The sequence below is a fragment of the Choloepus didactylus genome, chromosome 10, assembly GCF_015220235.1.
Source record: "Choloepus didactylus isolate mChoDid1 chromosome 10, mChoDid1.pri, whole genome shotgun sequence".
NCBI lineage: Eukaryota > Metazoa > Chordata > Mammalia > Pilosa > Megalonychidae > Choloepus > Choloepus didactylus.
This window is the reverse complement of record NC_051316.1, coordinates 66,037,822-66,056,452: the sequence shown is the minus strand read 5'-3', so window position 1 is coordinate 66,056,452 and position 18,631 is coordinate 66,037,822. Positions and strand designations below refer to the sequence as shown.

General features: G+C 35.5%; 1 protein-coding gene and 1 pseudogene across 1 annotated transcript in view; both read right to left on the bottom strand.

Annotated features, from left to right (window-relative positions):
- The window catches only part of CNTLN (centlein), a 421,047-nt gene that overhangs the window by 15,236 nt on the left and 387,180 nt on the right, over nucleotides 1–18,631 (bottom strand). Inside the window, 2 exon segments of the mRNA XM_037797049.1 lie at nucleotides 9,109–9,186; nucleotides 11,644–11,829. Of these exon segments, the coding sequence (XP_037652977.1) occupies nucleotides 9,109–9,186; nucleotides 11,644–11,829 (264 nt within the window).
- LOC119504671 lies at nucleotides 4,598–5,516 on the bottom strand (annotated as a pseudogene).

Below are 18,631 nucleotides of genomic sequence, written 5' to 3'. Positions count from 1 at the left end.
TTGATACCTCGGACATGATATCAGCTCAGAAAAGACCCGAATGCCCCATCAGCTTGGAGTTCTGTCACCTTTCTTGGACACTGGCCTCAAATGAGGCCTGACAAATTCCTACCTCCAACTCACTCCACCCCTGCAAGACCTTTTCAGACATCCTGGAAGTTTCTTCTAGGCAAAGCCAGCACATATTATGACAAACAATACATCTTTATACTGGTATTCAGTCTATCCTAATATGATCAAACTTTCTTCCCCAAATGCCAGGAACTGTGTAGGTATATTTATATTAGGGATTATGCCTGTTCCCCATGTGCTCCTTGAGGACTAGGAGCATATACACAACACAGAAAACCCTTTGAGAGTTTACAGTCTTCTGTAACAAGTAAGCTGGAGTTGCTTCTTAAGTGTGCATTAAACAAATTATTCTGGGGTGCAGAGTGACATGTTATGAACAAAAATGTGGATCATGTGGATTTGAGCTTTGAAGTCAGGAAAATGAACAGCTTAATTGATATAAAAGTATTTAGCAGGTAGAATCTTAATGGTAAAGGAAGGAAAAATAAAGCTCCTCTGAAAAAGCCAAAAGAGAATTTGAATTAGTCAGTGCTCTGTTTACCATTGTGTAACTGTCGATTTAAATATAATTCACCCCAGAATCTGGAAGAATGGACATGATGGCTTACACATACTTGGGAATTATATTAATTCATTTATTTAACAAATACTGATTGCATGCCTATATGGGCCAGGCAATGGGCTAGCCATCTTCTGTGACTAGTTCCAAGTCTTGCCAAAATAGGTGCTTTTAAAATAAATTAACAAAAAATTAATAACTAAACATGGCAAATCACTAGAATGAAAACCCTTTCATAAGTGATAAAACATTTTACATGCATTATTTTATTTAATTAGCATTCCAAATCTGTGATGTGGAATTTTTCCTATTTTACAGTTGGAGACACTGAGTTAAAGAGGTTTTAGTGACTTGCCTTAAGCTAAATACGTCTCATGCTAGAGTGAGACAGGACACAAATCTAGTCTTTTGACTATAAACCATTGCAGGTTACTGGAGGGAGATAGTTTTGGTCAGTATAAAGAAAAACTGACTAAGAATCTTAGCCATACAAAGCTAAAAATGGACTTCTTCAGCCGTTACTGAATTCTCTATCATTCTGTGAAGCAAACACACTCAGGAAGAATGGTTGGCTTAGATAATTTATAATGAAATGATGTATGGTGTTTTGATTCCACTACCTCATTGTGTTTCCTTTCATATACTTCATTCTGTTGTCTGCAGGCCAGGGCAAAACCTAGTTCTAAATCCAGGTGAATGCTGTGCTTGCTGATATCCCTAGAATGTTACAAAAAACAGAAGGAGGTGACAAAGGCTGGGCTTCAAGGTGCAAGAATTGGAATAAACTTATTCTATATTGGTCCTCTAAGTAATCCATAATTTTAGGGCATGATTTACTGACTGTTTGCTTTCCTTTAGAACATTATAGGAGATAAATGATTACTGACTTGTGCCCTCAAGGAACTTATCTATCCAGAAGGAAGAATTTGTCTACACTATTAGGAGCTTACCAACGTCTGGAAATACGGAGATACGGTTAACTCTGTGAATTACACCACTGAAATCATAATGGAAAGCATTATTGCCTGTGGTCCCCATATACTACCTCTAAACCCAACTTTAGATTTTTAAGTATTTTGAGGACTTGAACTGTCCTATTTGTCTCCCAGTTGACTACCGCACTTACAGATAATGGCACTCAATAAAAGTTTGTTGAAGTGAATAGCACTGAATTCATCAGAATTCCACTGAATGCAACTGAATTGAATAGCATTACTAATTTCAAATATATATAGCAATTGAATGAACTATTCATAAAAAACTTCCAGATAGGAATATTTTATTTTATATATGGTTAAGACTTAATTTTACAATACTAGTTATAAATTTCTTTGTTTTCTTAAAGCACAAGGATACGTATTAGAGGACATAAAACTCCACAAAGAAAACTACTAAAATGACTGAGAATGACTGAGAAAAAAGAGGATAGAGCCACAAGAAAGCACTGATAATGGAGATTCAAATCACATTTAGTTATTTTATTTAAAGGATAGTCTAGTTATTTTAACCTTAACCACTTAGGTCTTTTTTTCTGATAACATGAAAGTAGGCTTGAAATTGTTTAAAAAAAAAAATCCCAGCAGGGCTCTGAGTGGAGAATTTTTCTACTCTGACTATTTATGCAAGGAATTGAGGAGTAACTCTGTGTGGGTGACTGATATGTTAGGTTTATAGTGTGATAGAGAGTGTGTGATTATACATGTGTGTGAATGTGTGTGTTTATACGTGCATATGTTATTCTAAGTGCAACATAGGAAGCAAGCAGAGAGTAAATGTTTTCAGAGTTGTGAGGAAAACTTTCAGTTAACCTTCAGGCAGGAAATTACACTATTTACAAAAGCCAGGAAGATTTATAAAACCCTTCCCACTGCTATACTGCAAGGCATTCTGTGGGAAGTAAGCATATTTGCAGAGTGGACACTGGGGAAAGTGAACCATTTTAAATTTCAGCATCTGCAAGATCTGAAGCAACTAATGGGAACAGAACTATTTAAAGCTAAGAAACACTGATCAAAGTCTGTACTTCCAGTTCTGAAAAATGTGAAGGCAGAATCACAGTATATTTTATAAGGACCCAACACAAGAAAGGATATATAAAAGTGGACTAACATGGACTGAATGAGACCCAGAAAACAGATCAGCAAATAACAAAGAGTAAAGCAACAACAAAACAAAATCAAGACACATTTCCTAGATATTCCTAGTTAAGAAATTTTATACATATCCTAGTGAAGAGCCATACTTGGTGTAACGGCATACTATTTTACAGATAAACACATATTTTAATATATATGTGCATAATTCTGTTCAAGTTAACTGTTTGGTAAAATTCATAGTTTATATATTGTAACTATTTGTTTACTGCCCCAATCCCCAGAAAAGTAACTTTTATCTTTTGTTCGCTGCTATATCCCCCAAACTTAAAACAGTACTTGACATACAGTAGGCACTCATATTTTTTTAAATGAATTCTATAGTACAGGATCAGTTTTATCTTAGCTAATTCTTTCTACTGCCTTTCTAAAATCCCAAGTAAAAAATACCATCTAAGGTATTGTCAAATCTAGATAACAAAACTAAATGATCTTTATTATAATTTTGCTTATTATAATGGGCAGACCAAATAAACAGTAATCCTTAGAGGGGAGGGAGTGAAAAAATGACTCCTTCTTGTTTGGATATGTTAACAGGTAAGATTAATTAAAGTATAAAAAAAGGGATATATAATTAGGTAGCAACTGAAAGGAAACTAACTATGAAATAAAATAATTTATCTAACTTATTCATAGTTAAAGACCAGTAGACAGAAATTCAAATTCAAATGCATTTAATGCAGTTTTATTAATGGTAGGGAACAAAGAATATGTGACATAAGAGCTTTATTAAATTTCTTTGAAATGTATTCTTTTTTCAACATACCCCATGTTAACGAATTCATTTTTAAAAAATTGAGATATAATTCAAATATCATAAAATTAACCATTTTAAAGTGTATAACTCATGATTTTTAGTATATTCACAAGGTTGTGTAACCATCACCACTATCTAATTCCAGAACATTCTTATCAGCCCATGAAGAACCCTCATATCCTCAGCAGCCACTTTCTATCCTTCCTGAACCCCAGCCCCTCAGCCCCAGGCATCACTGTTTACTTTCTGTCTGTGTGGATTTGCCTATTCTGGACATTTCATATGAAATGTGGTCTTTTGAGATTGGCTCCTTTCACTGAGCTTAATGTTTTCAAGGTTCATCCATGTTGTAGCATGTAACAGTACTTCATTCCTTTTTATGGCCAAATAACATTCCATTGTATGGATATGCCACATTTTGTTTATCCATTCATCTGGTGATGGACACGGGTTGATTCCACTTTTTGGCTAATATGAATAACGCTGCCATGAACATTCACGTACAAGTTTTTGTATGGACATATGCTTTCATTTTTCTTGGTTATTTACTTAGTCATGGAATTGCTGGGTCACAAGTAATTCTATGTTTAACTTTTTCAGGAATTGCCAAAATATTTCATAATGGCTATACCATTTTACATTTTCATCAAAGACATATGAGCATTCTAATTTTGCCATATCCTTTCCACCACTTGTTATTGTTTGTCTTTTTGAATAGAGCAATCCTAGAAGATGCGAAGTAGTACCTCATGTGGTTTTGATTTGCATTTCCCTAATGGCTATTGATGTTGCGCATCTTCTCATGTGCTTATTGACCATTTGTATATCTTCTTAGAGAGATGTCTAATCAGTGTTTGCCCATTTTTTATTTGTATTTTTGTATTTTTATTGTTGAGTTGTAAGAGTTTTTGAAATGCATTCTTTTTTTTTTTTTTTAGAGTCACTGGATTATCATTAGTTTATTATAAAAGGGACATGGAAATTATTTATATGATGTAAGATTTCAGAACTTCAGTGGAATGGGCAGTTCAACATGATGCCATGTCAATAGTGATTTCACTCTCCATACTTCCTAAGATTGTCACCATCTCTAAATAAGAAATATCTTTGTCATCTAGAACTACTTTGGTGCCTCCATATTCTGGGAGAAGAACTTTATCTCCAACTTTTCACTCTAACTGGTTCAGTGTCTTCACTCTTTCCTTTAGATCCCTGATCCAACAGCTACCACTGTTGCTTGCAATACTTTTCCTTGACATTTTTCTGGAAGCATAATGCTTCCTTTAATTATAGTTTCGGCTGCACTCCTTTCAACCAATACTCAAAGAGAGTGTCCTGGTTTGCTAATGCTGCTGTTACACAAAACACCAGATATGGATTGGATTTTATAAAGGGGGTTTGTTTGATTACAAAGTTATAGTCCTAAGGCCATAAAAGTGTCCAAACAAAGGCATCAACAATAGGGTACCTTCACTGAAGAGCACCAGTGGCGTCTGGAAAATCTCTGTCAGCTGAGAAGGCACGTGGCTGGTATCTGCTCCGGGGTTCTGGTTTCAAAACTGCTTTCTCCTAGGACATTTCTCTCTAGGCGTCTGGGGGTATTCTCTCAGTTTCTCCCAGGTAAACTCCGGACTAGCAAAAGTCTACTTTCAATGGCTGTCTCCAAAATGTCTCTCTTGGCTGCAGCAGCGAGCTCCTTCTGTCTCTAAGCTCTTTTATAGGACTCCAGTGTTTCAATCAAGACCCACGCTGAATGGGTGGGGCCACACCTCCATGGAAATAATCTAATCAAAGGTATTACCCACAGTTGGGTGGTCACATCTCCATGGAAACAACCTTATCCAAAGATTCCAACCTAATCAACACTAGTATGTCTGCCCCCATAAGTTGCATTAAAGAACATGGCATTTGAGGGACATAAGACATCCAAACCAGCACAGAAGGGAAGAAACTTTCTAAATGCCTGTCCTGCCATGGCTCTGGTTGCCAAAACTCATACTCTGCTCTCGTGCTACCACCGCTGCGAGGAGAGAAACTGTGGACTGACCTTTGAAATGTATTCTCAAATGGTTAGATTTAACTGAGAAGTGCCATACAGAAAACTGGGCTGAATTAATGAAAAACTGTGAATCCCTGAATATTGTTAACAAAATGTACCTACTAAATTTTCTACAGCTTCAACTGTTATTTAATATCTCCCTACCAAACCTGCTCTACCTCTTTTGATCCCTAGAATTTTTAAAAGTTCTCATCATCTTTCTCATTGTTTAGGTTTCTGTTGCAGTCATCTTTGGTTTCTGCTTTCTGACCCCCTTCATCTTATCTTGTTACTGCCATTTATTTAATGATTAAAATGTGGGTAACATCTATCTCCTCCTTTGTATTTCCATGGATGGGGTACATCAAAGGTGTCATTGCCCCTTGCTTAGACTGCCTTTTTGCTCCCAGTCTCTTCTTCCAATCCATCCTAAATGCTGACCTCAGAGTATCTTTCTAAAGCACAATTCTGATCACATCCCTTTCATACTTCAAAGTTTTTATAGTTTCATCCCAGCCTACTTTTCCTACTGCTGTTTTTTCTTTTTGTTTCCCACTCCCAAAACTATAGAAAACTCACTTTGGTGTTTCTCACATTCTACTATAACCATTAATTTGCTTTTTTGTCTTTCCCATAAATTGTAATTTTTTTTTGAAAGATATTTTTTGAAATGAATTAATACAAATGAAGTGCTCAAAGAAATTAGAAGGTAGCTATTCCATAGAAAAATTAAACTAGCTCTTGCAAAGATTTTTTCTGAATGTGATTCTTTTTCCTTAGAAATCTGTATGGACAAAGGTTAGACTGATAAATATCAAATATATAAAATTACCAGTTGCATCAGCACTACTGGAAATAATGAGGATATATATTTGCATTCTCTATTGAAAGCAAGTAAGTTAAAAATTTAGTTATGCTCTTCTTGCAGTAGTTTTTTCAAATTTTTATTTAATTTTTAATATTAATATCAATATTTTATTTTATTATTATTTTTAAATTTTTGTGTAGTTCCACATTGCCTTGTGGTAGAATAGCTTTTAAATTTGTAATGAATATTTCATCAATATAAAATCTCATTAAAGTGGATGTAGAGAAAATGTTCTTTAACGTAAAACAATTCTGTGGTCCAGTCCTTAAACAAAAGGCAAAACCACAGGGTCAGATTCACCTGTATAATCTCAAGGTTCTATCACACACGGCACCTAAAGCAGGAGGTGGACATCAAATGGAAGTTTTCCTGTAATATTATCATCAAATTATTTTAATAATAAGATATCAATATTGAACTAATCAGCATGTTAATTTTATGAAATGAGCTTAATTGTTCCAGAGGTTGATGATCATGTAAACTCGGATATAATGAGCTGTATGCCATAAACTAAACAAAATGTATGAATGGACATTTTTACACTTTTGCCCATACAATCCCATGAGCATAGCTTAGACTCAAAAAAAAACAATGGGTGGGCAAAGAAAACCTTTCCTAACATTCAGGACAAATATAATTGCTGAAATTGAGAGAGAAGGAAAGGAGGTTAAAAAAAGAGATGTTTCCTATTTTATAGATTTTTCTCTTGGGCATAATTATAAAGTGACATTCAAGTGCAACCAATGACATCCCTACTTTTTTCTCACAAAATTCAAAGACAACAGCAAAACCACCTATGTCAGTAATAAAAATAAAAAGTCTTTGACTTTTTAAATGTTATCATACTGTCACAGTGGAATAAAATTAGCTTGAAAAATGATCTAAAGGCACATGATGCAGTTCATTATGTATAACAGAAATAGCAGCGGTTTCCCAGTGTTCATAAAGGCTGCTCCATTAAATTTACCTCCAGTCAATAATTAGGAGCCCACAAATAAACCTAGGCAATTAAATCAATACTACCAGGCAATTATATTCCAGAGTCCAGGCTCTGTGGCACAGAAAGGCACTATATCAAACTGTAGCATTAAGCGGTCTGATGCCATTTTCAACAGGATTTTTTTACACTAACTCTAGCTAACCTCTACAAGTGTTAGCCAACAAAACAGTTCCAGTGTCAGTATAGCTTTAGTCATATTTACTAAATATTTACACATATGGATTTATTTTTATGTTCATAATTGATAACATTTCAAAATAAAAGAAATAGAAGGCCATATTTACAATTTGAACATTAAAAATTCATTAAAAAGTTTATTTATATTTTTATCATTTTCAAGCTTAAAAGCAACCTATACCTTAATCACAACTGAATTGATGTGCCAGGCACCAGGTTGGGTGCTGAGCAAACCTGATTAAGAAATGGTCTTTCTTCTCAAAAGTAAGTTGTCACTATAAAAGGCTTTATCTAGCACCTGCATGTCAGCCCTTAAATAACTAAGCAAAAGAATGCCAATCACCTTCTATTATTATTGAAGTGATTCTGGACGGTGTTTCAAAAATATGTACTGATAGTAAGAATATGAAGAGCTCATATACTATTCACTTATTCTTAGCTTTACCAAAGGCACAGAGACTGCATTTAAATAACAGCTATTTTAAATCTTTACACAGAGGCATTTACAATGAGTTCCCCCAAATCACAAGACAATCATATTTTTGCTATTTTGACAAATATGATTTAGCTTTTATTTATCTCAGTTCATTTTTAAAATAAACAATTAGGATGAGTAGGAAGAAGTATAATGAAAAAGTTTTAGAATACCTTACATGCTATCAGTGATGCCAAAACAAAAGCAACTATGACTAGAAAAGCAGGGCTCTCACCTGCCAATAAACTGCCCTTGATCACTTACAAGAGGGGCACATCCCAGCAGACTATATGTGTATTAAAAAAATACTTGAAAGGGAAGAAAAAGTATCACACAGGTCACAGCAGCAGTCTCAATAGACCCCTAAGGGATTTCTGCTTGTCTTGGCCTTGTCATCCTCTATGCAGCTTTCCACTCGGCTCCGAAAATGTCGATAGGAAAATGTTTGAGGGGCCTCTGGTGGAAATTTTTTCATTCTTTCTGCATTGACAGGATGCCAAATCAATATTTACTTCCCACTAACAAGCTGCTCGAGGTCTCGGTAGAAAATATTGTAGAGAATGTGGGAAGACACAGTAATAAACAGCTGTCTGGCTGTGAGGAAAACATGAATTGACTGGAAACAGGTCCACAGTAAAAGGTCACTGAAACCAATGAACTCTTCAGGTGTCCATATCAACTACTAACTCTAAAGACACATAATAAAGAATCCCTTTCCCTAAGAGGTCTGAGAGAATAGATCCTTTTCAGTCTAGCAAGCATAGAGGCTGACTCAATAATTTAATTAATGCATTTGCTAGGACCCATGTTGGCTCTTTCCCAAGGCATTTGTTTCACTTGTTAAGTCCAAAAGTACAAATAGTGCGTTAACATTCCTGTCTACCTTTTGGAATACTTCTATACTTCTTTACCTAACTGAAGTAAGTAATGTGTGTCTACGAAAAGAAAAATGTAAGGCTTGGAGTTTTTATCTGGAAGTTTTAATATATGAAGTAGAAAAATTAAATACCTGTCCTTCAAGAAGTTTCTGAATGTACAACCACCACTCCTTGTCATTTTCAGCATCTATCTTTGCCCTTTCAGTTTCCTAAAAGAAGAAATAAAAACACCAGTGTTAATAGCTTTTATATGATTTGATCATATTATTAGATACTGAGTAAATCTAGAGGGATATTGGTAGAATTGGATTCAACAAAGAGCAGCCTGTCCCCTCAAAGTAGGAATATTAAAATCCATGCTTTATAATATTTAATTTATAAATATTTACACACATGTGGAAGATAAAGCTGTATTTCTGTAATTGACAATATAATTCAGGAATATTTTATTTCTGCCTTCACAGTGGAGCTCAAGTTGGGGCTGAGGTTGGGGAGAGAGCAATCAAAATAAAATAAAAAATAAGATGGACTTGTATAAAAGAATAGTTCATGTGACCCTTATGAGATAACATAAAACCTTATACCCAAAAATCTGACTTGTCAACAGGCAACTAAGGGGTAATTGCAACAATTACTAACATAATAGAATGTGGCATGATTGTGGTGTACTTAAATGTTGTTTCTTTAAAATATCCAATAGATTACTGATAGGAAAAGAGATACTCCAACTTAAAGCGCTTTAATTCACTAAACATTTTCAACCCATCCATTATCAAGATGAAACATTTGAAATTATAATACATTCCCACATATAGTTGATGATTCACTTAGAAATGATTCAATTTACAAAAAAAAATGTAGTTTTCAAAAAAGGAAGGGTTTGAGAAACTAACATGAGTTGAAATCTACTGCATGGCAGGCATCATGCTAGGCATTTTACATAGGCTATTACAGCATTTGACATGAATTTACTACAGTTTAATGTAAGTTAAAGAACATAAGTCAGGTGGTCTGGGCAAGTTACTCAACTCTTTAGACCTCTGAAAGATGCAGGGATCTGTCTCAATGATCTCTGGTCTGTAATTAAATGTAGCAAATATATCAAGGTGCATTAATTCTTTTCAAAACAGTGTATTTCCACCTGAGTACTTTTTCTTCCAGCAGTGCCACCATTTAAGGTTGTGCAGTAGCATGTACTCTGATGCCAGACGGCATCTGCCCACAGGTCGGGGAGTTGTTTGTTCAAAGAAATGCCCATTTACTCTGGGACTATAAAGGAGATCCCTTTCTAATTCATAAATAAAAGGGAACAACTTTTTGTAATTTGCCCATTCAGAGAGGGTGCTTTTTCCTAATTTGTGAGGCCCAGACAGGACATCTTTTTAGAACTGCACAAAGGCAGTGGCCCTGTGTTCCAGAATATGTACACATGTTTGTGTATATAAATTTGTGCATGCTGGTGCATGTACGCACAGGCACAGGATTTTGCTAAATCTACTGCTTTAAAAATTCTGTGGCAATAGTGGAGGCCCCCAATCTTAATTTTTTGTTACCATCAACAAATTTAAAGTAAGTATCTATAATAAGGCATAATTAACACCCTTGTCAAGGTACTATTCTCTCCTGTGTGTCTTATATATGATACTATATTTGCAAATGCTCTTTTACTGTGGAGTTCAGAATTTGGTAGAAAGTCACAGGTGGCATAGGCTCTGAAAATAGGGAATTGTTAATTCATCAATATAGGATGAAAATAATCTCTGTAGGATTCCTTGATCTCTATTCTAAAAGTTCTTGGCAGTTGTGGATCTGCTCTACTCCATAACCCCTGAGGAACTGATGAAGCGTTGGAGCATGTTCTCACACAAACACGTAATTCTTTCATTTTATTTATTCAGTCAACAAATATTTATTGAGAAGCTACTAGTGCCATTATCTCTTTAATCTTTTAAAGCAATAAAAAAATCAAATATTCATGAATTAAAGTTCAGAGGCTTAATAGTAGAACAGGATTGAGTAACCGCCGGTTTTCTCAAAAGACTGCATAGGATGAGATTCTGCTGTTCATGAAGTAGTAACTAAGCAAAAAACTCAGAGCCTTTCCCCAGGAGGTGCTAAACTGCTATGGAAAACATGCATATATGCATATTAATTCATTCATAGAGGATAATAGCATTTTACCCAATTTAAAGGAGTAAATATCTTTTTCTTTAACTTGATCAACAATAATTTTGAACTTAGCCAGGAAAAACAATAAATTTACCACTTATTTTATCACTCAGAGAAGGAAAAATCCTCAAATCGATGGTTACTCAATTTCACTAAATCCATTCAAACCAGCTTAATTATAAATACTAGCTTACAAGATATACAATATAATTAACTAAATTAAAGAAAATGGAGGAGACAGGAAAGGACAACTGACTTAAAAAAACAAACAGCTTTAAAAAGTTATATGTGCTGGCTTATTTCTATATTACACAGTTAAATTTCTCTAAAGTTGTTTTGGGTAGGGTAATATTTGACATATATTTGACTGCTACATTAATAATCTTCATTAATTTTATATTAAAGATGAAATTCTAAGAATTATACAGCAAATAAGGTATGTATTTTAATTCAATATATAAAAATCCCTTTATTAATAAGTGCTTACGTGATCTTACCACTTCATCTTCTGTGTCCAATATTTCCTCTAGATCTGACTGTGAAATATTCAGGATAGATGCTGCCAAGGTCTGGGCTTTATGGGTTGAGGTTTTATAACCAGTCTTGTTTTTCTGTATTTTTTTAAGCTCTCTAATTTTTCGCCTTATCACATGAACATCATTTTGTAACTCTTTGACCAAAGCCTGCAACATATTGGAAAGAACATTGGCTCATATGAAAGTCATAAATAAAAGACAAAGCAGTCATAACATAAAAATGTGAAGATATTAGCAAATCATTTTTTATTAGGATTTATATGATTTTATTTATTCTGGAACATAATGGGGTGCTCTTTACTTTTTATCAATATGCAATAGAAGCTCTCCTAAATGACCTTCAGTTAAATAGCTTGCTGGATTAACCAGAGCTCTCCAATGAACTTTTGGTATACCAATTGTTATCTTAGGCACAGTGAATGCTTGCAGCAGGCAGGCTACTTTTCATTATGCCAGAGCACAACTTCACATACCAGTTGAGCTGATGCCAAGAGCAGTTCTATTTATTCCTAAACATGTATATATTTGCTAGAACAGTTTAATTACATAATGTATTTAATTATTACATAAACTGATGAAATTTGAGTGCAGAAAGAGTGATTCTATTTTATTAAACTGAGTTAGAAATGCTCTGGAAGGACTTCATAAAAATAATTTGGGTAAAATCCAATTAAATTATGTATGGGCAAGACAACTGAAATGGATTGGAAAAAAATGTGAAGAAACTAGGGTTGCTTCACAAGTGCCTTTATGTTCTCACTTCTGGGAAACCACGGCTATATGTGCATAAGAAAAAGAAAACCCTAGCTCTGATGGACAGAACTCTGTGCCTGGTGTATGGCTTTGTGACCTGAGAGCAGGTGAGATAGATGTCTGGACAGTTTTCAATCTTTTGCTAGTTCAAGCAAGGACAAAATAAATAATGGTGCATGTATGTCAGTTTTGCATCTCTAGGATATACTCCTAGAAGTAAGATTGCTGGATCAAAGGCTATACATAGTTGTAATTTTGATACCTGTTACTTAATTCTACCCCTCTCCCCAAGATAGTACCAATTTATACCTCCACAAAGAACTTATAACAATACCTATTTATCCATATTCTTAGCAAAACACCAATCTGGTATTCTGGCATGGTTTATTTTTTCAGTGTATTTTTAAGTTTCATTTCTCTTATAATAAATGAAGTTGAGCACCAAATTTATGAGATATTTGTATTTCCTTTGTCAACTTTTATATTTTTCTTAATGATTTATAGGTGTTCTTTATATATTAGGGAAATTATATTTGTCTAGGGTGTCTATCTTAATTTTTCACCACTTGTTATTTTTATTTTGACAGCAATTATAGTGTTTTATGGAAGGCAAAATTTTTTAATTTTTTCAATTCTTTCTGAGTTTTGAGTTTAGTGTGATACTTCAAGAAGCATTCTCCAAAGAGAGTATATAAAGGCAATTATCAAACCATGATTTCTTCTAATACTTTTAAGTTTTTTTTCACTTTTAAAATTTTAATCCATTTGTAATCATTTATAAAACCATTAAACAAAATCATAATTATTTGTCCCAACACCACTTATTTAAATATACCATCTTTTCTCCAATGCTCGCATCATGGTTTACAACAGTTTCTGGGCTTTCTCTTCTGTTCCACCTGCCTTTTTATAAGAGAAGCTTTATGATACATTTTAACTAGTTAGGCTTTATAATAAATTTTAACATCTGGGAGGGCTACCTCTTATCAACCTTCATTTTCAGATTTTTCCTATTAATTTTTGCTTGTTTCATTTTCCATATGAATGTCATATTCAGCTTGTCTTGATATCCTCCTCTTCAAAGGTTCCTACCAGTGATTTTATTTGGACCATGTTAAACTTTATTTGTATCATGTTAACATTTTAGGATGTTGAATATTCTTAATCAAAGAATATGGTATTCCTTTCCATTTGCGATTCTCAGAAGCATTTTAAAGTTTTTTCTTTATAGATCTAGTTTATTCCTGGACTATATACATATATACATACATATATACATATTGCTTCTATAACTGATAGTTGCTTGTACATTTAAAGACTTGATACAAATTTTGTTTACTGAATATTCTTATTTTATAGGAGTTTTTCAATGGATTCTTTTTAAGTTTATAGGAATTCAATCATATCTATAAAATCTGATAATTTAAGCTCCCATATTCCAATTATTTATAATCTAACTTCTTTCTCTTTTGTAATTGCATTGGTTTTTAAGTTCCTCTTGATTTCAGTGAGAGTCCTATTTCCTGGGAAATATTATGTTGGCTTTTTTTTAAAAAAAACATTTCTTATTGTGACATGTAACACATATGCAGAAAAATGATAAATTTCAAAGTACAGTTTGACAAGTAGTTATAGAGCAAATTTCAAAGTGTAGTATTGGTTACAGTTCTTCAGTTTCAGGTATTTCCATCTGATTGTGGTAATACTCTAGAAACTAAAAAGAAATATCTATATAAGGATTCCGTAGTCATAATCATTTGTTGAATCCTAATGTCTCTATTACACATCCTTCCTCTCATTTGATCGTTCTCTCAATCTTCAGGGATATTTGGTCAATGACTATTCTAACTTCTTCATGTTGAAAAGGATTGTTGACATTATTGGGTAGGGGAATGCAACTGGGTGATGTTCTGGGAGAGACTGGTACCTCTAAGTTTCAGGGCTTATCTGGCATAGGGACAATCTGGAGGTTTTAAGTTTCTAAAAAATAAACTTAAGTAAAACTTTTATAGAGTCTTAGATAGAGCCTTGGGTTTTCTATAGGGTTTTCAGGAATACAGTTGGTTGGGGTTTGGCATAATGTGGCAACTGCAATATATGGCTGAAGCTTGCTTAAGGGTAACCTCCAGGAAGACTTCTCGACTCTATTTGAAATCTCTTAGCTGCTGAAACCTTATTTTATTACATTTCTTTTCCCCCTTTTCATCAAGAAGGCATTGTCAATCCCACGATGCCAGGGCCAGGCTCATCCCTGGGAGTTGTCCTCAAATGCCAGGGAGACTTACACTCCTGAAAGTCATGAGTTTATTTGCAGAGTTTGGTTTATAGAAAGAAAGGCCACATTTGAGCAACAAAAGAGGTTCTCTAGGGGTAACTTTTAGGCATGCTTATAAGGATGCTTAGCTTCACCATTAATGAAATGTTTCATAAAGGACAGCCTCAAGATCAAGAGGTTGGCTTATTAAATCGGGAGTCCCCAATGCTCGAGAGAGTATCAGGAATTTCCCAGGTGGCGAAATTTAATAGTTCCATATTTTTTCTCCTCTCCCTCAAGGGACTTTGCAAATACTTTTTTATTATCTGCTCAAATACTCTGGAATGTATCAGAGTATTACATTAAGCTATACAGAATCAGCAGAACTCATTCCCTATTCTAGGCTCTATGTATTTACGTTGTTTAATTAAACTGACCAGACAGGTTAAGTTAGATAGTGTACTACAGAAAATTTAAATTTTGGACAACATAAACATCTTTTCCTTGGTCTAACACAGAGGTTGAAATTTTAAAATACAGAGAGTATCACCCTTTACCCTGTATTCTGGTTTACCTTAGTCCCAACCTGACCAGCTTCATTTGTATCTCTAATTGAAGTCTGATCTCTTTTTTGGCTTCTTTAACAGTTACTGTATGGAGTAATGCTGACTTTCAGAGCTGCATAATTCTGACTCTGAGTCTTAGGTGTCACACAGGCACCCACAGATCCAGGGAAATACCAAATTATACACAAAGAGCACAGCATCTTTGAATTAAGAAATAACACTTAAAATTCAGGAAAAAAATGTGACTGCTGTATGAGCTTACAACCTAGGCCCTAATTTTCTTAGAAGCATTTTCTAAACAAGACCTTAAAATGTTTGTGCTTTTGTTTCTGGCTTACTTTGCACAACATAATGTCCTCAAGGTTCATTCACTTTATTGCATGCTTCATGACTTCATTTCTTTCAGTAGTTGCACAATATTCCGTCTTATGTATACATCACAGCTTGGCCCTTCTGCTCATAACTTGATGGACCCTTTGGGCACCTCCATCCATTGGCTATCATGAATAACACCACCATAAATTCTCAGTGTGCAAATGTCTATTCGTGTCCCTGCTTTCAGTTCTTCCTAGTAATGGGATTGCCTAGTCCTATGGCAACCCTATATTTAGCCTATATTTGCTATATTACCCTCCAGAGGCGCTTCACCAGTCTACTTCCCTACCAACATTGAATAGGTATACCTTAAACATTTTAAGGTCTCGTTTAGAAAATGCTTCTAAGAAAATTAGGGCCTAGGTTGTAAGCTCATACAGCAGTATGAAAACCCTATAGAAAACCCAAGCACTTGTATCTTTCTGTTTATTTATTTATTCTTTTGAATCTGCAGTTTTTGTTAAGATATATTTACATACCATCTATTCTATCCAAAGTATACAAAGTCTCATAGTATCCTCACTTAGTTGTATAATGATCATCACTCTCAATTTTAGACAATTTTAATTTTTCCAAAGAGAAAAATAACAGATACAGTCACACAAAAGAGAAAACCCCAAACACCCCATATCTCTTATCCCCTGCCCATTATTTACCTCTAGAATTGGCATGGTACTAGTAAGGCATCACTGTTAACTACAGTCCATAGCATGCAATAGGTAGTTTTTCCCACACCACTCCATTATTAACTCTCTGTACAAGTGTCATACATTTGAAGTACTTCATGCAAGAACTTATTTATATTTTTAGTGTTAATTGGTGAGGTACATGACTTTGGACAACCTCTTTCAATCATATTCACCTTCAATAGGCACCATTACTTATAATCCCAATAACGAACTACCGGGTATTGGGAGCAAGATGGCGGAGTGGTGAGGAGCAGAATTTCGTCTCTCCCGTAGAGCAGCTGGCAGTTACCCAAGAACTATATGAAACAGTGTTTTCAGGATCTCCAGTAACCAGTCACACATTGGACACAAGTTTGGAATTGGAGGAAAAGCGGAGATCGCAGCGAACATTGTAAGTTTCCCGGACCAGGGGTCTGGCACCCCTCCCCACCCAGACCTCACAGACTGTCTTGCTGCCAGCTCCCTGAAAGGGGGAAAAAAAAAAACCAAAAAACAGCAATCTGCTGAGGGCAAGAAGGGAGGCTCAAACCAGCCTCAACTGCAGAATTAATTAACAAATTAATTAACTAACTTTGGGAGCTGGGGTGCTAAAGAAGGGCTGGGCTCCAAGAAGTGGGGGCACGTAAAAGCGGGCACCCATTCCCAGACTCCAAAAAAGCCATTTTTTTTTCCCTTACATTTTGTCCCTTCTGGCTTCTTGCCCATCCGTTATCTTTTTGCATTTCAATAGCCCCCGGCAGGGGTGGAACTGAAGCAGCTGGAGAGTAATTATCAGACAATAGCCCAAAGCATATCTTTAAATGCTCTATTCTGACACTGACAAAACTTCCAGGCTGGGGAAAAACGTTTAAAAGAGACTCTTTTTTTTTTTCCTTTTTTCTTTTTCTTGATTTCTTTGCTACTTTTTTTTTTTTTTTTTAAATCTAAAAGTAATATATGTGGTTATTTTCTATCGGAAAGCCCAGGTTGAGGAACTAGGCTGGGCTTGAGGGGAGACAGAGTACCTACAGTGTCTTTGAATTCCGTATTCACTACTGAAGGCCTCCACCCCCGTCTTTAATTGGCAACTCAGGCTGACCAAGGAATCTACCTGGAGAGGCCCAAAAGAGGAGAGAGGAGAAGGGAATAGTGCCCCTGAGAGACAACTGGAATTCTGAGGATTGGGAGAGTGGAGGGAGGCCCAGCTCAACTGGCAGTCCTCCTTCTGGGAATTCAGACCCCAGGGGCTGGAATTCAGATTCCAGCTTCAGTCAGCCACGCCCCTGACAGGATCAGAGTCACCAGGAGAACTAAAGGCTCCCTATCTCCTTACACTGGTGGGGGAGCTGCTGGCTGGCCAGTGCCACCTGCTGGACAGGAGAGGAAAAGCACCGATTCTAAAGGCCTCATAGGAGGGTCTCATTCTCAGGAAAACTCCACACCCTCCCAATGAGACCTGGGCCTCACTAGACTGGGAAAATCTGACTAGGGTCGACCACATCTGAGGAGACCCACTCACAAAAAGGTTACATAGAGGCAGAGCAAGAAACAGAAAAAACAAGACGGGAAAAAATCTGATCAACTAAATAGAACCTAAGTTAGAGGTCTAGAATAAGTTGAACTGAATAACAGAGGCCAGAAAACAAAGCCAACCAACAAGAAAACCACTAAGTAAAAGACAGAAAACAAGCTCCAAAATAAACTAATCAAGAGAATCAGATGCCTAGACAACTTAAGATAACAAGCCATACCAGGAAACACGAAAACATGGACCAGCCAAAGGAACAAACTAATAGCTCAGCTGAGACACAGGAGTGGAGGCAACTAATGCTAAATAAATTTGATGAAATGAAGGAAGATATAGCAAAAGAGCTGAAGGATATAAAGAAGACACTGGCTGACCATAAAGAAGAATTCATAAACTTAAAAAAACAAATGGCAGAACTCATGGGAATGAAGGCCACAATGGAGGAGATGAAAAACACAATGGAGGGACACAACAGTAGATTTGAACAGGCAGAAGAAAGGATCAGTGAACTGGAAGACAGGTCATTCGAATTCATATACACAAAAGAACAGATGGTGAAAAAAATGGAAAAATATGAGCAGGGTCTTCGGGAGCTGAGTGACAACATGAAACGCACAAATATACGTGTTATGGGTATCCCAGAAGGAGAAGAGAGGGGAAAAGGGGCAGAAAGAGTAATAGAAGACATATTCACTGAAAATTTCCCAACTCTTATAAAAGACAGAAAATTAGAGATTCAAGAAGTACAACGTACTCCAAATAGAATAGATCCCAATAGACCTACTCCAAGACACTTACTGGTCAG